This window comes from Heteronotia binoei, chromosome 14 (genome assembly GCF_032191835.1).
Source record: "Heteronotia binoei isolate CCM8104 ecotype False Entrance Well chromosome 14, APGP_CSIRO_Hbin_v1, whole genome shotgun sequence".
Taxonomy (NCBI): Eukaryota; Metazoa; Chordata; class Lepidosauria; order Squamata; family Gekkonidae; genus Heteronotia; species Heteronotia binoei.
The window spans coordinates 68,702,436-68,728,855 of NC_083236.1; the positions used below are offsets into that span (position 1 = coordinate 68,702,436).

The 26,420-nt window shown below is 50.3% G+C and overlaps 1 protein-coding gene across 2 annotated transcripts in view; it reads left to right on the plus strand.

Annotated features, from left to right (window-relative positions):
- Nucleotides 1-251: 251 nt before the first annotated feature.
- ZFPM1 (zinc finger protein, FOG family member 1) overlaps nt 252-26,420 on the plus strand; it is a 189,983-nt gene continuing 163,814 nt past the window's right edge. For both annotated transcript variants that reach the window (XM_060253629.1, XM_060253630.1), the window contains exon 1: nt 252-301. In XM_060253629.1, the coding sequence (XP_060109612.1) occupies nt 262-301 (40 nt within the window). In that variant the 5' untranslated portion in view covers nt 252-261. The remainder of the gene's footprint in view (nt 302-26,420) is intronic.

The following is a 26,420-nucleotide window of genomic DNA, read 5'->3' on the forward strand; positions in this document are numbered from 1 at the left end:
GGAACGTTCGGCGCTTTTGCTCCAGTCCGGGCTCCATTGAGAAAAAGGAGGAGGAGGAGGAGGAGGGGGGCCACGCCGCCGCCGGGAAGGAAGGAGGGAGGGAGGAGGGAGCGGAGGGCTCCGGAGCTCCAGCCCGCCCGCCTCCCCGCTCGCCCGGCGCCGCAGGAGGAAGCAGCAGCAGCCCCGCTCGCCCGGCGCCGAGGAAGGGGGCATGAGCGCCGCGCGCCTCCCGCTGCAGCCCGAGCCCGCCGGAGCCCCGCGATGTCCAGGAGGAAGCAGAGCAACCCCCGGCAGATCAAACGTGAGCGCTCCCCCGCCCCCTCCCGCCCGCCTCCCGCCTCTCCCGCCCGGGGCGGCCGGCGAAGTTTCTTGCGGCGCCCCCGGCCAGCCTCGCTGCGCTTCCCCGGCCCCGATAACATCGCCCCGGCGGGACGGGCTGAAATTGCGATCTAATCGGGCCGCCGCCTCGACTCGCTCGCTCGCTCCCTCGCGCTGGCTCCCGGAGAGGAGGGAGCGCCCGCGGGGCCGCCAGGGGGGCGACGGGGCCTCTGGGCATGGGCAGAGGGCCGCCGCCCCGCGAGGCTTCGGGGGGGGGGGGGTTCCCGGCCGCGCCGTCCTGTTCCCCAGGCCGGCCGGAACGCGGGAGAGGGGGCAGCGGGACTCCCTAGGGCGCGGGGGGGGGGAAGAGGCAACCTAGGCGGCTGCCTAGGGCGCCGGGAAAGGGGGAGCCCAATTCGGCACACCCCCATTTCCCGGCGCCCTAGGCAGCCACCTAGTTTTGCCTAGTGGGCCAGCAGGCCCCAGAGAGCTGGCCCGCCCGGGGGGCCTTCGGATCCGGCCGCAGCTCATCCCCCAGGTGCTCCACCGGATCTAGGACTTGAGCAGACCAGAGTGACTCCCCCTCTCCCCCCCCCCCCAGGCTTGGCTTCCAGAAGCCCCCCCCCCCCCCTTTGGAGCACCTCACCCTCCCTGGCTGGCTTCCTCTCCACACTTTTGGATTTGGGGCAACCCCCCCCCCTCCAAAAGAAGCTTCCCAGCCTACTTTCTGTGGTCCCCCCCCCCCCCGCCCTTCCCGGGCCGGCGCTTCTGCTGCTTCTCCTTCCCCGCCGCCCCACATCTCTCCAACCCGAATGAGATTCAGGAGGGCCTGATAAGCATCTCCAGATCGACGCCCGATTGGAGCCGGATCGGCCCGCTTGTGCGCTGCCTCTTCCCCAGCCCTGGTGGCGCCTCGGAGTGGAAGCTCCCATTGCAGAGAGCCCGAGTGGAAGGAGCAGCGCGGCTCTGGGGGATAGGAGGCCGGCTAGGGCGAGGGCTGGGGGGGCGCATGCAGGGCATGGCTGGTCATATCAACTGCAGGAACTTTCCCGCTGGCTGCATGGGGCTGTCTTTGTCTCTTTTTCCCTCCCTCCCTCCCTCCCTTTCCTTCCTGAAAAGATCTCGGCTCCGATAAAGCGCACAGAGAGATGCCCGGATAGCGTCGCCGGCCCTCCTGAGCTAATATTGCTTTATCTTTTCTTGGCAATAATTGCCCGCCTCGGCTGCATCTACCTGTTTGCCTGCCTGAGGTGATTTCTTCTGCTGATAAGGCCAAAGCAAACTTTTTAAAAAATGGATGAAATCCGCCTCCGCCCCCCCCTGAAATGCAACACGAAACTTTTCCAAATGGCAAACTTTTTTTCACTGGCTTCTTTGCTTTTGAAACCCGCCTCTGTGGCGTGACCTCTCTCGGGGTGGGGTGTTGGGTGGGAAGAGAGGCCCCCGCCTCTGTCTTCCGGGTGTCTCTGATGGGGTCGGGGCCCATCGGGTTGTCATTCTGCCCCTTCCTTCTTCCAAGGCGGAAAGTAGCACAGATGTCTCTTCTTCCTTCCATGTTGTGTTCACTGTAACCCTGCGGGGTAGACCAGGCTGCGAGTGTGGTCGCTTGGAGCGAGTGTGGTTTGGATCCAGGTCTCCCCCAGTCCTAGCCAGACGCTGACCCACTCCCCCACATTGCCTCTTGGCTTACACAATGTGACTTCTGCTTCTGATAGGCAAGAACCTGCGCAAATCAGTGTTCCCTCTAAGCTGAGTTAGTGTGAGCTAGATGGTTAGCCTCCGGCTCCCACATTTTTGTCTTCGCTCAGGAAGGATGACCCCGGAGCACGCTAATTAAGGCAGCAGCTCACAACTTCCGTGCCAGTACTAGCTCACAAAGTAGAATTTTTGCTCACAAGACTCTCCAGTTTAGAGGGAACATGGGACGAATCATCTTTAATTGGAGCCACAGTTTGCCAAAAGTCAGCACCGGCTTTGCCAGGGGTCCTTTGCTAGCGTGTGCCTTTATGCCAACGTTGTTTTGTAGGAACAGCCTTTGAATGTCCTCGGGTGAACTTGCGAACTGCGGGGAAGGAGCTGGTGACAGTCCTTGGATTGTGCTGCTTGGAGTCAATTGAGGGGTGGGAATGAGCCGGGTGGTGATCCGGAAGCGGGTGGGGGCCTTTTCAGTAAAAGGCTGCTTCTTGATGCTGTCGGAAATGCCGGGTACCCTGCAGTTTTTGTTCCAAGGATGGTGAATTCAGGACTGGGGACTTTTCCGAACTGACAGGCCCTTCTTCCTGGCATCGGTGCATGCCCGGCTGGAGTTCTGCAAGCTTCTTCCTTTTTGCTAGATGCGTTTTGTTTGGGTGGTGCATTTTTCTTCCTCCCCCCCCCTCCCTTTCAACTTTCCACCCTGCTTTGTCTTGCAGGAGTTGTTAGGTCTTTGTGAGCGGCTGTTGTGCATTAATTCCGGCCTCCTTCCTTGTCACCCCTCTGCACCGTCCTCCGCTTAATAAGGAGCCAAAGGTGATCTGAAGATGGATTGGGATATTTCCAGGGATGGGCAGCTCTCGGAATGCATTAGCTGGCTCCAGCTCTTGGCTTTTGCCTCTGCTGCTTTCTGTAGAGATGTGAAGATGTGATAAGGGGGGGGGGGGGGGGAGTTGATCTGGAGCCAGATAGAGATGGCCAAAACTGATGAGCGGTGGAAGATGGAAGACTCGGCGGAGGCCGTCCTCTGTGTGTTGGTGTGTCGGCATGAAAATAGCCCTCCGAAAAAATATGCAAGTGGGAGAAATAGGTGGGTGGTGAAACCCGTTCTCTTTCGTATTTGGTTTCTCCAAAGAAGGGTGGACAGAATCCACTGATTGAGGGTTCTTCTAGTCCGACGCAAGACCTGTTTTGAACAAAAATAGAGAAGTGGTTGTTGCTGTCTGCCCTCCCCTCTCCTCCCCTCCCGAATCGATATATGCTTATTTTAGTTTGCCTCCTTGTTTCTTCATTGCCCTCTTTTGACCCCCCCCCCCCACTTTGCTCGATGCAAAGACAGATGATCTCTGAAGGGAACAGGAAGCCTGATAAAGCAAAAAGATCAGATGCTCGATTATATTTAACTAGCTAGTTCATGAAAGGTTTTATGCAGCCTTTTTTTTTTTTTTTGTAAGGAATAATTCCACCAGCGTTGTTAACTTGTGAGGATCAGGAACTCTCCGGCACTGGGTCATGCGTACTTGAGGCCTCTCCCCGCAGGGCCGTTTTTTGTGAGCAGAATTGGCTCTCCAGGGTCTTTCCCGAGCTGTTCTGCTGTGAAATACTACCTGTGGCCTAACGCATACAAAGCACGCACTCTGCTTCTCACCTGTTCTGTTGACGCTGTGCCACAGCTAGTGCCATGGCAGTTAATAACAGTTAATAATAATAGCGACGATATTCTTGAGCACTTTCTGAACGTCCTCACCAGAGGAGATGGTTTCCTGTGGGTGGAACCCGAATGCCCTCGTTCCCTGTCATGTTCCTGAGGGGAGCTTTTCAGCCGGGAGTTCCTTGAAGTGGCTCCAGAGTGCAGAATAGGGCAAAAGTGTGATGTCTGTAGTGGTGACTTCTAGTGGTTTGTCTTCTGGTAACAGACCTCCTTAGACTTTTTTTCCTCCGTAAGCGCAAACACAGGGAAAATGTCCCAAAGAGATTCCTTTATCCAGAGGTGGTCCTGGAAAACGTATTATTATTATTATTGGGGCTCAGAGCGGAGTACAAGTAATAATAAAATCACAATAAAATCACTGTAACATTACAATAAAAACTAGTTACAACATTTAGTATATATAAAGCAAATGGTATAGCAAAATGGTATCGCAGGATGGCACAGCAGAATGGTACAGTAGGGGAGGCCAACCTATCTAATAGGTAAATACCCGCCGCCTCATCCAAAAGCCTGTGGAACAGCTCCGTTTTACAGGCCCTACGAAAGGCTAATGAGCCAGGTAGGATCCGGATCTCCATAGGGAGCTGATTCCACCAGGTTGGGGGCAGGACCGAGAAGGGCGTTACCCTGGTAGAGGCAAGATGAGCATCTCTTGAGCCGGGGACTCTCAGAAGATCTTGGGAGGCCGAATGAAGCGACCTCTGGGGCATATATGGGAAGAGACGGTCCCGTATATGTAGACAGCTTCATGGTGACTGTCATTATGACATCAACTTTGGAAGGGACCTTGTGGAGTCAGACACAAATCCTGGCAGGGAGGCTTGGTTTCTCGGGCATTGAATGCAGCTCTGATCTTCATTATAGGGTGTTTGGGGGCAATAAAGGCCCTTGACGCAGCTTAAAAGCCAAAGCATCCTAATTTAAAGGGAATGGATAATAGTATTAAAACTAAGAAAGAGCTAAATCAGAATGTCGATTGCTGTGCCTAGCGTCTGCTGATCTGACTGATACCCTAAAAATCTCTCTAGAATGGCCGCAGCAGGTTTGCACTGGGAGGGACATCATATGTACGGCTGCTGCCTTCTTAGTAAATCTGTCTTTGGCAATGTTCTCTCTAAGCTGCAGGAGTCTTGTGAGCAAAAATTCTACTTTGTGAGCTACCAGCATTGAAGTTGTGAGCTACTGGCATGAAAGCTTGTGAGCTGCTGCACAAATTATTGTGCTCTGGGGTCATCCTTCCTGAGCTAAGACAAAAATGTGTCCAAAAGGGTCCACGCAAATAGGTGTGAAAAACTTTAGCTTGAGACCCTGGAGAAAGAGCCGCTGCCAGTTTGAGTAGACAAGACTGACTTTGATGGACCCAGGAGGGTCTGATTCAGTCGAAGGCAGCCTCATGTGTTCATAATGTGTGAGATGGAGGCTAAAATTCTGTGAGCTAGCTCACGCTAACTTAGCTTAGAGGGAACGCTAGTCTTTGGCGGTGGATCCCTTTCGACCCTGGATCAGCGTCTTGCCCTTTGCAGGATGTGTGTTTGGTGCATGTGTATGGGGGAAAGTGTTTCCTACAGTATCCTAGTCGTTTAGGGTGTCTAAGGCTAAAGCCAACGCCTGGAACTTGTCTTAGAAAGAGACTGGCAGAGGGTCAGAATAAAAGAGGGTTGGTTGTCTGTGTGCCCGGCCTTTGGCTCCCAAGCGCCTGCATCCCGGACTAGTTGTTTATTACCAGCGTGCGATTTAGTTTGTATCTCGACTGCCTGTTGAGAAAGCTGCTTGAGGCTCTGGACAATTAAAAATTAAGGGAATATAATTATAATGAATAACCATCACACAAATCGGGCCATTGGTTTAAAGATACAATAACAGCCAGGCATGAAGTGAGGACACCACGCCCGACTGAGGCTTCCATGGTGTTTTCGAAGGCGGCCTCGCACCCAGCTCCTCGTAATAGCCGAGAGGCCACCGGGGCGGTCATGATACTGGCCAAGCCATCTGCTTACAAAAGGAAGCAGATGGCGTATCAGTTGAATGGCCGATGCCTAAGTGCTCAAAAGCCATCTTGGATTTAGGAAGGTTCCCAAGCCTGATGTGGAAGGTGAGTGTGGGAAGGGGCTGTGGCTCAGTGGAAGAGCGTCTGCTCAGCGCCCAGAAGGTCTCGGGTTCAATCCTCGGCCTCTCCAATTAAAAGGAGGGGATGGGAAAGACCATTTTCTGCCTGAGACCCTGGAGAGCTGTTGCCAGTCTTAGTAGACAAGACTGACCACGATGAACTGATTCAGTATAAGACAGCTTCATGTGTTCGAGGGGGTCAGGAAAGGGGCTGTGACTTAGGGGTAAAGCATCTGCTTGGCGTTCAGAAGGTCCCAGTTCAGTACCCATGAGTCATGATTTCTTGGTGCTTGGTTTTATGATTCTTGGTGCTTGGGAGGGACAACAGTGTGAGGGCTTCTAGTGTCCTGGCCCCACTGATGGACCTCCTGATGGCACCTGGGGTTTTTTGGCCATTGTGTGACACAGAGAGTTGGACTGGATGGGCCACTGACCTGATCCAACATGGCTTCCCTGATATTCTTATTTGTGGGGCAGCGATGCTCTGTATTCTTGGTGCTTGGGAGGGGCAACAGTGGAGGGCTTCTAGTGTCCTGGTCCCACTGATGGACCTCCTGATGGCACCTGGGTTTTTTTGGCCATCGTGTGACACAGAGTGTTGGACTGGATGGCCACTGACCTGATCCATCATGGCTTCCCTGAAATTCTTATTTGTGGGGCAATGATGCTCTGTATTCTTGGTGCTTGGGAGGGCTTCTAGTGTCCTGGCCCCACTGATGGGCCTCCTGATGTCACCTGGTTTTTTTTGGCCTTTGTATGACACAGAGTGTTGGACTGGATGGGCCATTGGACTGATCCAACATGGCTCCTCTTATGTTCTTCTGTCTGGGGCAAGTGCTGCTCTGTATTCTTGGTGCTTGGGGGGGGGGGGGGCAACAGTGAAGGGCTTCTAGTGTCCTGGCCCCACTGATGGACCTTCTGATGGCAGTTGGGTTTTTTGCTCACTGCGTGACACAGAGTGTTGGACTGGATGAGCCACTGGCCTGATCCAACATGGCTTCTCTTATGTTCTTACCCAGCATAGTTAGAGAACTAGGTGAGAGATTATACGAAGAACCTTGGCCTGAGACCCTGGAGAGCTGCTGCCAGTCTGAGTAGACAATACTGACCTTGATGGACCCAGGGCCTGAGTCTGTTTCCTCTCTGGAACTGGCTTGGCCCCTGTTTGTGGACTGAAGCGCATCTTTCAGCATCTCTGACCTTTTGACTGAACTTCAGTGCCTTCGCCTTCATCGACTCCTTCGCTGATTTTGCTCACTGATGCGGTGGGATGGCCAACGTAAGCAAGGGTGTTCTGAGAACAAAACGAGTCTAGTCAAGCACCTTTAAGACCAACAAAGTTTTATTCAAGGATGAGCTTTTGTGTGCAGGCACACATCTGAGTAAAAAGCACCTCAGAACATATGAAGCTGCCTTATACTGAATCAGACCTTTGGTCCATCAAAGTCAGTATTGTCTTCTCAGACTGGCAGCGGCTCTCCAGGGTCTCAAGCTGAGGTTTTTCACACCTATTTGCCTGGACTCTTTTCAGTTGGAGATGCCAGGGATTGAACCTGGGACCTTCTGCTTCCCAAGCAGATGCTCTACCACTGAGCCACCGTCCCTCCCCATGTTAATCTTTGTTCTGCTGCTTCAGACCAACACAGCTGCCCCCCTGGAACTTAGGTGTTCTCAGGACACTGATGGATTGAGGAGTCATCTAAAGCAGGGATGTCAGACATGTGGCCCGGGGCCAAATCAGACCCCAGAGGGCTCCTATCAGACCCAGGAGCAGCTGGATGCAATTTGGTTCCTTCTCCTTCTCCCTCTCTTGCTTCCTTCTGCATCACAGCTTGCTTTGTGAGGCTTGCTCAATCGCACAGGAGCTACAGAGCAAAGTCTCTATTTTCTCCATTGGCTGAGGCTCCTCCCTTGGGGAGGAATTAGCTTGCTTTGCCAGGCTCTCTCAATTGCACAGCAGAGCTACTGAGCCAAGCCTCTCTTCTTTCTGTTGGCTGAGGCGCCTTCCCCCTTCCAGTCCCCTGGGGAAGGAAGGAAAGAGCCAGAGCTTCCTTTGCCCAATTCCCTGGATCCTGTGAGAGAAATACAAAGAAAGCACCTGTCGGACCAATTAATGCTAATGTTTTAAGCATGTTTTATTTAAAGTTGCTTTCGTTTGTGTCCTTTTTAAAGTTTATATCTCAGCTACCTTATCTTAAATAGGTACACACATGACCCGGCATGGCCCGGCCCCAAAAGGTCTCATTTATGTCTGATCCGGCCCTCATAACAAATGAGTTTGACACCCTGATTTAAATTATTATTATTATTATTAGATTTTATTTATATCCTGCCCTCCCCGCCTAGGCAGGCTCAGGGCGGCTAACAACATTCAAATAAAACATTATACAATATACAGTAATTTAAAACGGCATTAAAAGTTATACAATAGTTAAATCCATGTCTTAAAACCATTCCAGTTTATATAATTTATAATTTAACATTTAACAGCAACAGGGATGTTGCTGGCGCTTTTACGTAGTGGCAGAGATCACTGTATAGAGTCACTTTGATGGGTCATCAGTTCGGCCATCCTTTGTCAGCAGCCTGCGAAGGCCTGCCTAAAAAGGATGGTCTTGCAGGCCCTGCGGAATTGGTCCAGGCTCCGCAGGGCCCGCACCTCTTCCGGGAGCTGGTTCCACAGGCACGGAGCTGCAACAGAGAAGGCCCGTGCACGAGTGTTCTGCAATTTCGCCTCCTTTGGCCCAGGGATAGTCAGCTTGTTCTTCCCTGCTGACCTCAGTGCTCTTTGGGGCTCGTATGGGGAGAGACGGTCCTTCAGGTAGGCAGGTCCTCGACCATATAGGGCAGTCTTTAAAGCAGTCTTACCCAGTGGTTTCATGTGATGCTCAGTGGTAAGAACTGTCATCTCTTGGCGGCACCACCTTCTGAAAGTATCCCATAAGTTTGGAGCCAATGCCAAGGGGTTGTTGGGATCGTGAAGATCTGTTCCGTATAGGTCAGAAGATTCCTCCCACTGGAGGAAACCCTTGCCACTAGTGGGTTGCCTGGCTGTGGGGCAGGGGTGGCCAAGCTTGCTTAACATAAGAGCCACATCGAATAAATGTCAGATGTTTGAGAGCCGGAAGGCAAGCGGGCAAATAGATGGGAGGAAGGAGGGAGAGGTGGAAAGAAAGCAACTTTAAATGCATTCTCCAAGCTGCCAGCTGACTTGGCTTGGAGAAGTGATTTAAAGAGAGAAATGCCTTTTCCAAGTCAGCCAACGAGGTGATGGGAAGCTTCCAAGAGCCACACAATAAGTGTGAAAGAGCCACAGTTTGGCCACCACTGCTCTGGGAGATCTAACCTGGCACAAAGCCTCTAATCTGGGAATGCAGAGAGAGAGAGAGACTGAGATGTGGGGTGGGAAGGCAGTTGTCTTTGCTGGCAGATCACCAGCGAGCCCCTGTTGTGGGAGGGAAGGCCTGCCCCGCCCCTCCCTGCCAAAATCTTGAGCCCTTCTGTGGTGTGCAGCCAGGAGCCGGTGTGCACCCCACGGAGGTATGGCTGGTAATTGCTTGTGCTATTAGGAGCTTTCAAACGACCGGGGCCTGAGAGCCGCGTCTCACTTTCATTCCTCTTCCTTTCTGGCTGGGACTCAGATGCTCTGTGCAGTTAAAGGCATTAAAAAAGCTTGATTGTAGCTGGGAGCTGATGGTGGCTGAGATAAAAGGGGGATCAGAGCACCCCAGCCACGCAGGCGTTTGGTGGTTTTAATTTTTTCAACCTTCTCTCTGTTCTCCTCGGCTTTTTTTTTTTGCCCTGCCGGTTTGCTAGGTAGACTTGGTTGCGTCTTGCATTTTTTCTTTGTGTGTGTGGTTTTTTTTAGGTCACTGGAAGCCAATCAGATAATTGCAACCTCAAATTTTAAGGTGATTCAAGGATCCCTTTCCCCCACATTTTCTCCTCCTCCTGCCCCAACAAATCATGTGGCTTTTAAAAAAAAATGACAAACCTCTTGTAACATCAGGATGCATCTGGCGATGTTTGTGTTCTCTCTCTCTCTCTCTCCTTCTCCTCCAGTGTCTCTTTTGTTCGGCTGTTTGATAGATCTGAACAGCTGATAAAAGAAGAAGAAGGGGGGGGGGGGAAGAGGCAAGGAACTGATCCCCAGCCCAGATAGCTGGTTACATTTATTAACTTCAAACGAGGGAGTGTGGGCACAGAGAGAAAATGATCAAACCTTTTGGCAGCTGCGTTGCGTGCCTTTTCTGCCTGCCGCCCCAGTCTCGGCTCTTTAGATTGGAGGAGCTGATAGAACCGGCAGATTGATCTAGTGGCGATTGCGTGGTTGTGTGCACCGGGGCATGCATGGGTGCCTTGGTGTGCTTTTGGGGGGGAAAGCCACCACCCTCGCATCTGAGCAAGAAGCAAAAAAACAAAACAAAAACTCAGCAAAGTTTTTCTGGAGTCCCCCCCCCCCCTGCTGCTGCTGCTGCTCTCCTCTGCTGCCCCCCTCCCCTTCCGCTTTGCTTTCTGCCGAAGCAGATCTGAGCTGCTGATAAAGGAGAGGACTTGATCTTCCTCTGATAAAGATTGCCAAGTCTGATAAAGGTTTCCTTATCTCTGCCAAACAGACTGCAGCAGGATTCGCCTGCTACAATAGCAGGCCCTGGGAAGGCGGGGTGGGGTGGGGGGAGACGAAAGGGCTCCCAACGATTTGTTCCATTGCAAATGTGATTAATGCAGGCATTTTAATTATCTGATGGGGGTGTGGGGGGGGGAGAGGTTGGCCCTTCCCCACGCTTCTCTGGTTTTTAAAAACAACACCAAAACATGCCACATATTTATCTCTAACTTGATGTCGCTTCATGGACAGGAGCTTTTTAAATTCTTATGGCTGTTCTGTGGAGTGCAGCAAATATGTCTTTTAATCCACGAGAAGGTAACTGAGTCCACGAGGCGATGAACCACTCTCCTCTCGCAGCTGTGGCCTGGGTCTTGCGGTGTGGGTGTGTGGCCTTCCCTTTGCTTTTAACTACTCTTGGAGGCTGGGCTAGATTCTGTTGTCCCTGAGCTGAGCGGTCCCTTTTGCAAAGCGAATCTCTGTGGGCCGTTTCAGAGATGAGCCAGGCTTAAGTGTGAGGTTTGTTCCCCTCTGCCTTTAAAATGGGGCCAAAGAGGCAGATGGGCAGCATAATGCGGCTGGACCACATAGGAGCTTCCAGTTAAGAACCTTTCAGAGACACAAACTTAATCCCGTGTGTGGGCTCTGTGGAAAGACAGGTTAGAAATATTTTAAGTACGTTATTTTAAGAGAGCCGTTTGGTGTAGTGGTTAAGTGTGTGGACTCTTATCTGGAGAACCGGGTTTGATGCTCCACTCCTCCACTTGCACCTGCTGGAATGGCCTTGGGTCAGCCATAGCTCTGGCTCCTTGAAAGGGCAGCTGCTGGATTGGCCTTGGGTCAGCCATAGCTCTCTTATCTGGGAAAACTGGGTTTGATTCCCCACTCCTCCACTTGCAGCTGCTGAATGGCCTTGGGTCAGCCAGAGCTCTCTTATCTGGGAGAACTGGGTTTGATTCCCCACTCTCCACTTGCAGCTGCTGGAATGGCCTTGGGTCAGCCATAGCTCTCGCAGAGCTGTCCTTGAAAGGGCAGCTACTAGGAGAGCCCTCTCAGCCCCACCCATCTCACAGGGTGTCATGGGGGAGGAAAGGAAAGGAGATTGTAAGCCGCTCTGAGTCTCTGATTCAGAGAGAAGGGGGGGTGTCATCAGCATGGTGCAATGTTGTCAGACTTGGGAAGTGCAACAAAATGCCCATCTGGAATGAGAACTTAAGAGAAGCCATGTTGGATCAGGCCAGTGGCCCATCCTGCCCAACACTCTGCATCACACAGTGGCCAAAAGAACTCAGGTGCCATCAGGAGGTCCATCAGTGGGGCCAGGACACTAGAAGCCCTCCCACTATTGCCCCCCAAGCACTAAGAATACAGAGCATCACTGCCTCAGACAGAGTTCCAACAATACGCTGTGGTTAATAGCTACTGATGGACCCCTGCTCTATATGTTTATCCAATCGCCTCTTGAAACTGGCAATGCCTGTAGCTGCCACCACCTCCTGTGGCAGTGAATTCATGTGTCTATCACCCTTTGGGCATAGAAGGCCTTCCTTTTATCCGTTCTAACCCGACTGCTCAGCAATTTCGTGGAGTGTCCATGAGTTAATCTGCCAAAAGATAGACTTTTGAGTGAGACTTCAAGACAGATCAGGAAGGGTGATAAAGGAGTAGGTCTCATCCTAACCCAGGTTTCACCCTGTGGGGTGTTGGTGAGTGTGCCAGGCGAGAACTGCTCAGGCTTGCGTTCAGATCCATACTCCATGAAAAAACTCACTGGATGGTCTTGGGCTTGCCACTCTCTCTCAGCCTGTGTTGTCATGAGGGGAAAAGGGGGAGAATCGCTTACCCCGGCCTACAGTTGACAGGTCTGATTTGAGAAATATCTGGGGACTTTGCGGGGTGAAGCAAGGAGCAAGGTGGTGGCAAGTATGATTGAACTCTGAAGGGTTTTCTGGCCATCACATTCCTTTTAAATGCTGTCCTTCCATTGGAAATAGTGGAGGTTGGGGGCGCCCTCTTTGGGGGCTCATAGAATTGGGCCCTTTAGTCCAGTGTTTTTGAAACTTGGGGAAGGTTGCAAGGAGAGGGTCCAAATGCTATGCTGAAAATTCGGTGCCTTTAATTAAAAAAACAGCCCCTCTCGAACCTCAGATATCCATGGTTTAATTCTCCATTATACCGTATGAGAACTCTGCACTGTGCTATCCAGCTACAGATGCGTCACTGGTGGGGTTGATGCCAGTGGTATCTTGGTGCTGGGGGGGGGGGCACAGTGGGAGGGCTTCTAGTGTCCTGGCCCCACTGATGGACTTCCTGATGGCACCTGGGTTTTTTGACCACTGTGTGACACAGAGTGTTGCACTGGATGGGCCACTGGCCTGATCCAACATCGCTTCTCTTATGTTCTTATGTCTGGGGCAGTGATGCTCCGTATTCTTGGTGCTTGGGGGTGCACAGTGGGAGGGCTTCTAGTGTCCTGGCCCCACTGATGGACCTCCTGATGGCACCTGGGTTTTTTGGCCACTATATGACACAGAGTGTTGGACTGGATCCATTGCCGTGATCCAACATGGCTTCTTTGATGTTCTTATGACTGGGGCAGTGATGCTCTATATTCTTGGTGCTTGCGGGGGGGGGGGCAACAGTAGGAGGGCATGTAGTGTCCTGGCCCCACTGATGGACCTCCTGATGGCACCTGGGTTTTTTGGCCACTGTGTGACACAGAGTGTTGGACTGGATTGGCCATTGGCCTTATCCAACATGGCTTCTCTTTATGTTCTTATGTCTGGGGCAGAGATGCTCTGTATTCTTGGTGCTTGGGGGGAGCACAGTGGGAGGGCTTGTAGTGTCCTGGCCCCACTGATGGACCTCCTGATGGCACCTGGATTTTTTGGCCACTCTGTGACACAGAGTGTTGCACTGGATGGGCCACTGGCCTGATCCAACATGGCTTCTCTGATGTTCTTATGTCTGGGGCAGCGATGCTCTGTATTCTTGGTGCTTTGGGGGGGGGGGGAACAGTGGGAGGGCTTGTAGTGTCCTGGCCCCACTGGTGGGCCTCCTGATGGCACCTGGGGTTTTTTGGCCACTGTGTGACACGGAGTGTTGGACTGGATGGGCCTCTGGCCTGATCCAACATGGCTTCTCTTATATTCTTCTGTGACACAGAGTGTTGGACTGCCTGACCCAACATGGCTTCTCTTATGTTCTTATGGTACATGGCAGAGGATGCATGCTTATTCATGAGGTGGGCCCGTTTGCCTCAGTTTCTCCAGTGGAAAAAATGAAGTGGTGGGTCTCCAACCTCCTTGGGAGCCCCATCTCTTAAGTCCATGTGCTTCCTTGGCGCATAACTTAGGAGTGCCTCATGGGTATCACTTGTGATTCTGAACTGGGCTGGGCTGTTGATGTTTCAGCAGGTTCTGAGGCCAAGCCGTGAAGCGGGCAGACTCTAATTAAGCCCTGCTTGTCGCCTTCCTTGTGGCGTAAGCTTTGTAGAAATGATTGATTGATTTAGTGATTCGTCTCCCACTGTTGGGGAATTTTCCCTTTTCTATAATTCATAAACCATACTCTTCCCATACTCTCCAAAACCATCCTGCTTCTCACAGGATCTAGTGTAGGGGTGTCAAACATGCGTCCCGGGGGCCAAATCAGGCCCCCGGAGGGCTCCTACCAGGCACCTGAACAATTGGTTCTCTGCGTCCTTCTCCTTCGCCCTCTCTCTTGCTTCCTTCTGCATCTCAACTTGCTTTGCAAGGTTTGCTCAAGATCTTATAGGAGCTACAGAGCAAAGCCTCTATTTTCTCCATTGGCTGAGGCTCCTCCCTTGGGGAGGAAGGGGGAAGGCAGAGTTTGCTTTGCCAGGCTCTTTCAATCACACAGCAGAGCTTCTGAGCAAAGCTCCTCTCCCTTCTACTGGCTGAGGCTCCTCCCCCTCCTGGTCCTCTGGGGAAGGAAGGAACAAGCCAGAGCTTCCTTTGCCCAGTTCCCTGGGTCCCATGGGAGAGATACAAAGAAAGCACCTTTAAGACCAACACATGCTAATGTTTTTTTTTAAAATCTTTAATTGTGTTTGTCTGTGTCCTTTATAAAGTTTATATCTCTGCTACCTAATCTTAAATAGGTACACAAACAGCCCGGCCCGACATGACCTGGCCCGACAAGGTCTCATTTATGTCAGATCCGGCCCTCATAACAAATGAGTTTGACACCCCTGATCTAGGTCATGGGACCCAGAGACTTTTTCATAAACAAGAGATGAGCTTTATTTTTTTACGGTGTTCTCTCAAGGCACCACGTTTGGGCATTATTATTATTATTATTATTATTATTATTATTATTATTATTATTATTATTATTATTATTATTCCGCCCATTCCCCCATGGGGGCTCAGAGCAGAGTACATCAACATAAGTAATAATAAAATCACAATAACATCACAATAAAAACTAGTTACAATATTTAGTTAATAGTACAATAATATATAAAAAGCAAAACAGTTAGGTAGCAAACTCACACATTATGCTCTTATAGTTAGAACCCTTATACATTCTTACATAGCTAAAATAATTTCCAGTTTTAGTAGTAAGGTTTTACACACTCTATTTCTTTTGATAGCAAATCTCATACAATTTTATACCTGCAAGATTTCTAAATGTGCTTAAGCATAGTAGCTATGATTCTGTATTCTTAATCTTTGTTAGAAATCTCTAAATACTATCAACTTAATTTTTTGTTAAAGATCTTGAATCAAGCTTGTTCTTTGGCTGTCCTGCCCAGAGAAACCTTTTAGCTCTCTGATTCAGGCAGCAAGCTGGTGGGAAATCTCTAAGGCTTATATAGATTCTACCATGAGAACTTATCTCTTATCTCTGATTCTATCTCTCTTTCCTGGTCAATCTGACAAATTTCTCACCAGCTGCAAATGCAGATGGTCACTTATACTGGCTAATGTCCATCTCTCTCTGAATCTCAGATAATGTCCGATGAGAACTTTTCTCTTATCTGATTCTTTCCACTTGAGTCAGACAAGCATCTTTTCTGCCAAAATACTTTCCCCTCTCTGTCTCTAAGATTCTTCTGAAATAAACTTTCTCTCTGACCTAGATTCTATCCTAGCAGCTAAATCTACAGACTTATAGGTTTCAAGTGCTTCAAACAGTATAAAATGACTTAGATCGGGGTGTTGAACTCATTTGCTATGAGGGTCGGATCTTGACCTTGTCGGGCCGGACCATGTGTGTCAGGAAATGCAATGCCAGGTCAGGGAGATGTAAACTATAAAGGACACAGACATGCGCACACACTCAGCCTAATCCACCTCACTGATTTGATGAGCCTCAGCCGACAGAAGGGAGGCTTGGCTCAGTAGCTCTGCTGTGCAATTGAGAGAGCCTGGCAAAGCAAGCTCTCCTTCCCTCACTTCCTCCCCAAGGGAAGAGCTTTGCTCTGTTGCTCCTGTGTGATTGAGCAAGCCTGGCAAAGCAAACTGTGATGCAGAAGGAAATAAGACAGGAAGAAGGAAGCAGATGACAGGGAGTTGCTCGTGAGCCTGATAGGAGCCCTCCGGGGGGGCCTGATTTGGCCTCCGGGCCAAATGTTTGACACCCCTATCCAATGTTCCCTCTAAGCTGCAGTCTTGTGAGCCAAAATTCAACTTTGTGAGCTCCTGGCATTAAAGTTATGAGCTACTGCATAAATTAGTGTGCTCTGGGGTCATCCTTCCTGAGCTAAGACAAAAATGTGTGAGTTGGAAGCTAAAAATCTGTGAGCTAGCTCACGCTAACTCAGCTTGGAGGGAACGGTGCCCCTGACTTATGTCTTTCGGGGATTGTTTCCATAAGGGGACCAGTTAGAATTTTCCGCAACACCCACCTCTCCGGAGCCTGCTCAGAGTGGTTCACAACGAAGAGGGAAAAACAGCAGCAACAAGCCAATAAAAAAGGGGTTCAATAAAAATAAGCCTGGATTAAAATTAAAATAGCCCGCCATTGGTCCAAGCAATGTTTTGGAGCCAAGTGGTGAATATCCTTTTGGTGAATACAGTAGCTGGTGTCCCTGTGAAGATTTCTTCTCCTACCTTGGCAGCAGCCAGAGCCAGCCTGGCACCTATTTTCAGCTTGCCCAAACCCTGAGCTTTCTCCTCCCTCTCTGCCGCCTGGCTGGCACCTCGGGCACCAGTTGCTGGTAGTGATTTGCATGCCTTCCAGTGGCTGGTTAACCAAGCTGGCGTGGAACCCCTTACTCACTTCCAATTATTCACCCTAACAGAGTCCACAGGCGTTACTGGCCCTCAGACATGCATACTGGGACAGCCCCCACCACAGCAGTCTTAGTCATCGACCCATTTACTGGGGGGCTGGGAGTGAACTGATCTGCTCAAAAAACTTCCCCTCCTTGGTAATCTTCAGGCAGTTGTTCTTGCCAGGCTACCAGGGAAGCGGCTGTTTGAACATATGAAGCTGCCTTACAAAGAATCACAGCTATTGGCCCATCAAGGTCAGTCTTGTCCAGTCAGATGGGCAGCAGCTTTCCAGAGTCTCGGGCAGAGGTCTTTCATGTAACCTGTATTGTCAGCTACATGTACTGTCAGTTGGGTGTAGTGGTTAAGTGCACGGACTCTTATCTGGGAGAACCGGGTTTGATTCCCCACTCCTCTGCTTGCAGCTGCTGGAATGGCCTTGGGTCAGCCATAGCTCTAATAGAGAGCCAGTTTGGTGTAGTGGTGAAGTGGGCAAACTCTTATCTGGGAGAACCGGGTTTGATTCCCTACTCTTCCACTTGCAGCTGCTGGAATGGCCTTGCGTCAGCCAGAGGTCTCTTATCTGGGAGAACCGGGTTTGATTCCCCCCTCCTCCACTTGCACCTGCTGGAATGGCCTTGGGTCAGCCAGAGCTCTCTTGTCTGGGAGAACCGGGTTTGATTCCCCACTCCTCCACTTGCACCTGCTGGAATGGCCTTGGGTCAGCCAGAGCTCTTTTATTTGGGAGAACCGGGTTTGATTCCCCACTCCTCCACTTGCACCTGCTGGAATGGCCTTGGGTCAGCCAGAGCTCTCTTATCTGGGAGGACTGGGTTTGATTCCCCACTCCTTCCCTTGCAGCTGCTGGAATGGCCTTGGGTCAGCCAGAGCTCTCTTGTCTGGGAGAACCGGGTTTGATTCCCCACTCCTTCCCTTGCAGCTGCTGGAATGGCCTTGGGTCAGCCAGAGCTCTCTTGTCTGGGAGAACCGGGTTTGATTCCCCACTCCTTCACTTGCAGCTGCTGGAATGGCCTTGGGTCAGCCGGAGCTCTTTTATTTGGGAGAACCGGGTTTGATTCCCCACTCCTCCACTTGCACCTGCTGGAATGGCCTTGGGTCAGCCAGAGCTCTCTTATCTGGGAGAACCGGGTTTGATTCCCCACTCCTCCACTTGCAGCTGCTGGAATGGCCTTGGGTCAGCCAGAGCTCTTTTATTTGGGAGAACCGGGTTTGATTCCCCACTCCTCCACTTGCACCTGCTGGAATGGCCTTGGGTCAGCCATAGCTCTGGCAGAGTTGTCCTTGAAAGGGCCGCTTCTGGGAGAGCTTTCAAACCCGGTTCTCCCAGATAAGAGAGCTCTGGCTGACCCAAGGCCATTCCAGCAGCTGCAAGGGGAGAAGGGGGGAATCAAACCCAGTTCTCCCAGATAAGAATCCGCACACTTAACCACTACACCAAACTGGCTCTCTGTCTAGGATTCTGCCAGCGCTTCAGAAGTTTGTCTGTCTTTTCTAAAGACACCAGAGCCAGGGGACATCACCCTATCTTGTGGCAATCTGTTCCCTAGGTTAGTTAGGCACTTTGAGTTAGTTAGGCATATTGCCATTAGCTTCATTGGGAACTTCTTGAGTTTGTTTATTTTTGTTTATTTAAAATATTTTTATGCTGCCTTTCCGCCTGATCAGGCACGCCCAGGCAGTGGAGGTTAAAAACATGAAAGCATTTGAACCATTAAAAACAACACTTAAAATGATAATTAAGTTAAAATACACAAACAGACAGCATCAGAATCACAAAGGAGGGCCAAGAACAGTTACCGGGAGTTTGCCAGATGAAACAAAGATGGCTTCAGCCTCTGGTGGAGGACAGCAAAAGAGGGAGGTAGATTAATCTCCCTGGGAGGGGGCCACCACTAAGAAAGCTCTTTTTCCAGTTGCCCCCCCCCCCGTCTAGCTTCAGCTGATGGGGGTGACCAAAGGAAGGCCTCCAGAGATGACCGTAGTGAACGAGCAGGTTCATATTGGAGAAGACGGTCTTTAAGGCAGGGGTGTCAAACTCATTTGTTATGAGGGCTGGATCTGACACAAATGAGACCTTGTCAGGCTGGACCAAGTTACTGTTACTGCCAGGTACTGTATATGTAAACTTTATAAAGGCACAGACAAACAGATTAAAGATTTATTTAAAAAGTTTAAAAGGTAAAGGTAGTCCCCTGTGCAAGCACCCATCATTTCCCACTCTGGGGTGACGTCGTATCAGGATGTTTTCATGGCAGACTTTTTACGGGGTGGTTTGCCATTGCCTTCCCCAGTCCTCTACACTTCCCCCCCAGCAAGCTGGGGACTTATTTTACTGACCTCGAAAGGATGGAAGGCTGAGTTAACCTGGAGCCGGCTACCTGAACCCAGCTTCTGCCAGGATCGAACTCAGGTTGTGAGCAGAGCTCTTGGACTGCAGTACTGTAGCTTTACAACTCTGCGCCGTGGAGCTCTTATTTTAAAAATTGAAAACATGCTTAAAATATTAAAACTCTAGCAATATTTTATTTATTTGACAGTTTCTGATAACAGACACTTCTTGCTCTGAATTATTGCATCAAAATGTGGAGACATTGCCTGTGCTGTAGCCACCTTGAGTAGCCTGTTCAGGTGTGTGTAAATTGCAAGCTTTTGATTTATTCACATTCATTACAGAAATCTCATAATGCTTTGAGCCTAAGACCCAGCGGAAAACATGAAACGGCTGGGCTTTTGAAAATAAGTTGCTTTGTGTGCTGGTCAGCCAATGGAGGAAATAGAGGCTTTGCTCTGTAGCTCTTGTGCAGTTGAGCAAGCCTGGCAAAGCAAGCTGTGATGCGGAAGGAAGCAAGAGAGAGAGAAAAAAAGCAGATGACAGTGAGTTGCTGGCGGGCCTGATAGGAGCCCTCCAGGGGCCTGATCCGCCCCTTGGGCCGCATGTTTGACACCCCTGCCTTAAGGTATACTGGCCCCAGGCTGAGTTCCAGTCCATCATTTTAGAAGCCTCTTATTTTCCACTTCCTCTTCGTTTCCTGTTTTCCTTTTAAACACCATAATTGAAGAGCCCCTAGAGGGTGTGGCTTCCGTGTAAGAGCCCAGAGTCCCAGATCCAGTCTCTGGCACCTCGTGGGGGGGGAAGCGGTGCATCCAGCCCCCACAGGGCTCGTATCTGGCCCCCAGGCGACTTCCTTCTCCTGCTTGCTTTTCCAGGGCTGCTCCTGTAGCTGCATGAAGGCTTGCTTTTCCCCCAGGTCCCTCAATGGCTCTTTGCTTCCTGTTTCTTGCCCCTCCTCCCTCTCTCCCTCCCTGTCTCCTTCACAGAGAGAGCGAGCGAGCAACAGCACTCCATGACTGCTTAGAACAGGGGTGTCAAACATGCAGTTCAGGGGCCGTATCAGGCCCCCAAGCAACTGGCTGTCCTCTGCTTCCTTCTCCCTCTCCCTTGCTTCCTTCTGCATAACAGCTTGCTTTGCAAGGCTTGCTCATTTGCACAGGAGCTACGGAGCAAAACCTCTTATTTTCTCCAGGGAGGTGGCTGAATCAAGCCTGCCCCTGTCTCCCAGCTCTGGTATTCCAAGGAGGTCTCCCATCCAAGTACTTGCCAGAGTTGACCCTGCTTTGCTTCTGAGATCTGAGGAGATCGGGCTTGCCTGGGCTATCCCGGTCAGCGCTGTGATCCATCTCTTTCCTCAGGTCCAGCAAAGCTACTTTTCCACAAGCCACTGTAGCCAGATTTGGCAAATTCAGCACGAGCGGGAGACACTGGCGCAAACAGTGTGTATGGCTGGATTAACAATTAGGCCAAGTAGGCACTGGCCTATGGGCCCCCACACTTTTAGGGGCCCTGGGCTGGCTCCCTCCCCCCCCGGTTCCCCCCCTGCTTGCAGCCTTTCCATCCTGCACATGCAGCCAGCAACGGAGCCGCTCTTTGCCCAACTTGCCTGGTGTGGTTGCTGCTGGCGTCGTCGCCAAGTTTGCCTCTCTCTGCCTCTCCCCTGCAGCTTTGTCAAAGGGGCTTTTGAGAAGGTGGCTGCAGACTGCAGTGGGGGCCACAGGTGGTGGTGGGGCGCTCTGACTCTGAGATAATCTGCCAGCCCCCCCCCCTCCCGAGATTTTGACTGCTTTGGGGCCTCCACGGGGTTTAATCCGGCACTGGCCACATAGATCATACAGTTGTTTGACTTGCTCCTAGTAAGTTCACATGGTTCATCCATCTATCCACCTGCCGTGTTTTTATCCTATTCAGGAGGGCTTTTTGCACAAGTAAATGACATGGCCAGAAAAGGGTTGAGAGAGGAACTGTGGCCTGTGCATTTGCTGCCTGTTACTGTGCTGATGCTTCGGACTAGGTAGTTTCCTCCTCACTTAATGTACCAAGTTTCAGCTCTGTTTGTTTTCAGGCGTCTGTCGTCCAAACCTCATCGTAGCCTTCATTGGATGTCCCTTCCTGTCGATTGCTCATGACTCACACGGCGGCATCCACCTTGAGTCTCAGCCAAAAAGGCACTCGGGTGTCAAACTCATTTGTTATGAGGGCCGGATCTGGCATAAATGAGACCTTCTTGGGCTGGGCTGGGCCAGGCTGGGTCGGGCAGGGCCACGTGTGGACCTATTGAAGATTAGCTAGCAGAGATATGAACTTTTAAAAGGACCCAGATAAATGTGACTAAAGAATTTTTTGGGGGAGGGGGGGAACTTAAAGCATGCTTAAAACATTAGCACTTATTGGTCTTAACGGTGCTTTCTTTCTTTCTTTCTTTCTTTCTTTCTTTCTTTCTTTCTTTCTTTCTTTCTTTCTTTCTTTCTTTCTTTCTTTCTTTCTTTCTTTCTTTCTTTCTTTCTTTCTTTCTTTCTTTCTTTCTTTCTTTCTTTCTTTCTTTCTTTCTTTCTTTCTTGGATTTATATCCCGCCCTTCCCACAAGTGGCTCAGGGCGGCTCACAACAAAGAGTTAGACATAAAATTAGACTGACATTTAAATATATAAGCATTTAAAATATTTAAAACATTTAACACCTGAGAAACATTAAATATCACAGCAAGATATGTAACAGGAGTCTGGCAAGCTGCGTTTCGTTTCTCATCAGTTAGGTGTGGGCTAGCCGGAAGAGAGTTGTCTTACAGGCCCTTTGGAACTGAACAAGGTCCCGCAGGGCCCTCACCTCCTCCGGCAGCTGATTCCACCATGTAGGGGCCATAACAGAGAAGGCCCTATCCCTGGTGGATTTTAGGCCAGCTTCTTTTGGCCCGGGGATAACGAGAAGGTTTTGGGTTCCCGATCTCAGTACTCTTTGGGGAACATGTGGGGAGAGACGGTCCCTCAGGTAGGCAGGTACCAGGCCATATAGGGCTTTAAAGGTAATGACCAGCACCTTGTATCGAACTCGGTACATTACTGGACATTACTTTATGTTTCTCCCATGGGATCCAAGGAACTGGACAAAGGAAGCTCTGGCTTTTCCCTTCCCTCCTCAGGGGACCAGGAAGGGGAGGAGCCTCAACCAATGGAGAAAATTGAGATTTTGCGCTGTAGCTTCTGTATGATTGAGCAAGCCTTGCAAAGCAAGCTGAGATGCAGAAGGAAGCAAGAGAGAGGGAGAAGGAAACAGACAAGAGCCAGTTCCTTGGGGGCCTGATAAGGAGCCCTTTGGGGGCTTCATTCAGCCCCTGGGCCGCATGCTTGACACCCTTGCTATAAATAACATAAACAATAATACTAATAGTAGAACAAAGCAAGAGTCAAGTTGCACCTAAAGTTGCAACTTGACTCCTGCTTTGTTCTACTGCTTCAGACCAACACGGCTGCCCATCTAATAATAGTAGTGGTTTCATGTGTAAATAGTTCTCTGCCTTCCCCATTTTATCCTCATAACAATCCTGTGAGATAGGTGAGGCAGAGAGGGACCGGTCCATAGTCAAGATTTCAATCCAGGTCTTCATAGCCTAATTGCAGCACATTTATTAGATGCCAGTGTTTGTTGTGCATTGGGGAGCCGGATTTCACAGCCATGGAAAAACGTACCTCCTGACCAATAGGAAAATGTCGAAGCCTCTTCATTTGCATAGTGAGCTTTTACTGGGTGTTGGCAGCACAGTTTCTAGGGAGGGGCCATGGCTCAGTGGTAGAGCTTCTGCTCGACGGGAAGAAGGTCCCAGGTTCAATCCCCACCATCTCCAGTTAAAAGGACCAGGCGGAAGGAGGTGATGGGAAAGACTTTTTTTTGCCTGAGACCCTGGAGAGCAGCTGCCAGCCTGAGTAGACAAGACCGGCTGTGATGGATCAATGGTCTGATTCGGTATATATTTATCTGTTAATTATAGTTGAGCCTTTGGGACTTTTGTATTTATTGATTATTTGTTATATTGTATAAGAACATTTTTAATTGAAGCGTTTGCATACTTTTAGCGTACCATAGAACACAGTTTCCTTTGTTTATTCGGGTTACCCAGGACTATCTGATTCAGAATAAGGCAGCTTCATTGGTTCACGTGCTCCTTTTAAATTAAATTTAAACTCATAAAGGTTATAAGCTTGTTATAAGCATCCTTAATGAAGAGGAGTCTTGCTCCCAGTTCTGGTTTCTGCGCTCCTATCCTCGCCGTATCCTCCGGCCGTGAGTTGCAATACAAAATCCGGTTGCCCCAGATATTCAAAGCGTCACTCACGTCATTGGGTGAGAGAACTCTTCCCTGCACAAGCGCACACACACACACACTGAGTCACTGGCCACCTAGTGAGTCGGAAGAGTGCCAGAGGGCAAATTGCTGGCTGTCCAGGATGAGATGAGATGAGAGGTCTTGAGAAACAGTGACGAGGGAGAAGTTTTGATTGTGCAGAGATAGGATTTTGATGACTATCGCGGTGTTTTCTGGAGAGGGAAGGTTAGGGTGTTGAGAGTTTTATCCCTTCAGCGGTCTGATGATAAGTGAGCAACCTCTGATATACAGGTAGGTATCTTTGGTGCATCGTACAAGTCAGCCAGAATATCTGGAGGCAAATGAACGAGACCTACACGGAATTCTTCCAGTTGTGTAAACGTTTGAGATGGCAAGGATGAATTTGGGAGACCGAGTTTGCAGTAACAAGGAGTGTGTGGCTGGATGCTCGCATTCGCTCTCCCAAAGGTGGGTTTAAGCCTCACCTGGTTTGGGGCTGTTGGGTTTAAAAACTGGCCTTTTAAAAAGTGTAGTTTCCAGTGATCTAAGAAAGGAAAGCAAATGTGAATATCTAGCAGGGGTGTCGAACTCAATTGTTATGAGGGCCGGATCTAAAATAAATGAGACCTTATTGGGCCAGACTGCGTCGGTCCGGGCCATGTGTGTACCGATTTAAGATTAGGTAGCAGGGATATAAACTTTATAAAGGACACAGATAAATGTGACTAAAGCTTTTTTTTAAATTTAAAACATGTTTAAAACGTTAGCACTTAAAGGTGCTTTCTTTGTATTTCTCCCGTGGGATCCAGAGAACGGGGCAAAGGCAGCTCTGGCTCTTTCCCTCCCTCCCCAGGGGACCAGGAGGGGGAGGAGCCTCAACCAATGGAGAAAATTGAGGTTTTGCTCTGTAGCTCCTGTGCGATTGAGCAAGCCTTGCAAAGCAAGTCGAAATGCAGAAGGAAGCAGACCAGAGCCAGTTGCTTGGGGGCCTGATAGGAGCCTTCTGGGGACCTGATTCAGCCCCCGGGCTGCAAGTTTGACACCCCTGATCTACTGGAAATGGAATCTGTAGACATTTCTTGTGGGTCTTGGCCAGAAATGGTTTGCAACACAGATTTAAAATCTGGAAAGTTGTGGGTTTTGCCACCTGGAACAAAGGCCATGTGCTGTAGGAAGAGGCCCGTGATTTCAGAGTGCTGTTACATCCCTCAATGCTTATGGTGAGCAGTCAGTGTCTGGAGCTCAGAACACTGGGGCAGTTTTCCTCAGCTTGAGACCCTGGAGAGCTGCTGCCAGTCTGAGTAGACAATACTGACGTTGATGGACCGAGAGTCTGATTCAGTAGACGGCAGCTTCATATGTTCAATATGTAAGTGGAGCTGTTTACATCCTGAGCAGAATGTAACTGCTGTGATCTTCACATGGGCAATGGGCAGCGCAAGACCCTGCCCGGCTTCAGACTGCTGCCAAGCGGGGCTTCCTGTGTTAATGAGTAGCCCCTCACCTACACAGCTTAGAGCAGGGGTGTCAAACATGCAACCCGGGGGCTGAATCAGGCCCCCAGAGGGCTCCTATCAGCTCCCTGAGCAACTGGCTCTTGTCCGCTTCCTTCTCCCTCTCCCTTGCTTCCTTTTGCATCTCAACTTGCTTTGCAAGGCTTGCTCAATCGCACAGGAGCTACAGAGCAAAGCCTCAATTTTCTCCATTGGCTGAGGCTCCTCTCCCTCCTGGTCGCCTGGGGAGGGAGGGAAAGAGCCGGGGCTTCCTTTGCCCGGTTCCTTGGATCCCATGGGAGAAAGACAAAGGCATCGCCATTAAGACCAACAAGTGCTAAAGCATGTTTTATTTTAAGTTTTATTTTTTTAAAAAGCATCTTTCGTTGCATTTGTCTGTATCCTTTAAAAAGTTTGTATCTCTGCTACCTGACCTTAAACAAGTACACACATGTCCCGGCCTGACACGGCCCGGCCCAACAAGGTCTCGTTTGTGTCAGATCTGGCCCTCATAACAAATGAGTTTGACACCCCTGGGTTAGAGGGAGAACTGCTGGGCACACTTCTCTGATGTTTGGTGGCTCCTTTTCTGTTTTCCAGGTACAGTTAAAGCAGTCACGGTGAAAGCCCCACATGGCTGTCCAGCATCTGAGGTTCTTATTGGAGGCTCTTTCCTACCTGCCCCCTCCAGAAGTCCACTGGAAAAAGAACTTTTCAGCGGTTGTGTCTTGCTGGCAGAATTCCTTGTAAATCTGTGATCGTTAGGGGTGCCCACTCAGCCTTAGGAAACCCTTGGAAATTTGGTGGCAGAGCCTGGGGAGGTGGGGGGGTATTTGGGGAGGGGAGGGAGCTCAACCAAGATGTGATGCTGGAGTAGAGTCTCCCCCCCCCCCCAAGCTGCCACGTCTTCCAGAGGTGGAAGGAAAGGACCTCTGGAATCTGGAGGTGGTTGTAATTCCAGGAGAAGCCCAGGCCCTGCCTGGTGGTTGGTAAGCAGTGTTCCTTCTTCGCTGTGGAGCCTTGTGAGCAAAAAAAAAAAATCTGCTTTGTGAACTACATGCATTAAAGTTGTGAGCTGTTGCATTGAAGAGCTTGCTCTGGGGCCATTTTTCCTGAGCTAAGACAAAAATGTGTGAGCTGGAAGCTAAAAAAATGCGAGCTAGCTCACACTAACTCAGCTTAGCGGGAACACTGCTGGTAACCTAGTTATTTGTGTGTATAGCCATGGAGTGTTTTCTCTCTCTCTCTCTCTCTCTCTCTCTCTCTGTGTGTCTCTCTTTGCCTTCTGCGTGTTTCTGGCTGTGCCTTGGTTTTCTTGGCTGTGCCTTTGTGATCTGGTCCCTGAGTTCAGTTGTGCTGCTATTTGGATTTTTTGTAGTTATCATAATGTAGGGTTGCCAGCCTCCAGGTGGGGCCTGGAATTCTCCCACTTTGACAACTGATTTCCAGCTGGCAGAGATCAGCTCCCCTGCAGGAAAGGGCTGCTTGGAAGGGTGGACTCGATGGTGAAGTCCATAGAGGGGGGGGGAGGGACCCCGCCCTCTCCCAGATCCACCCCCAAAGCCTCCAGGTATTGTCC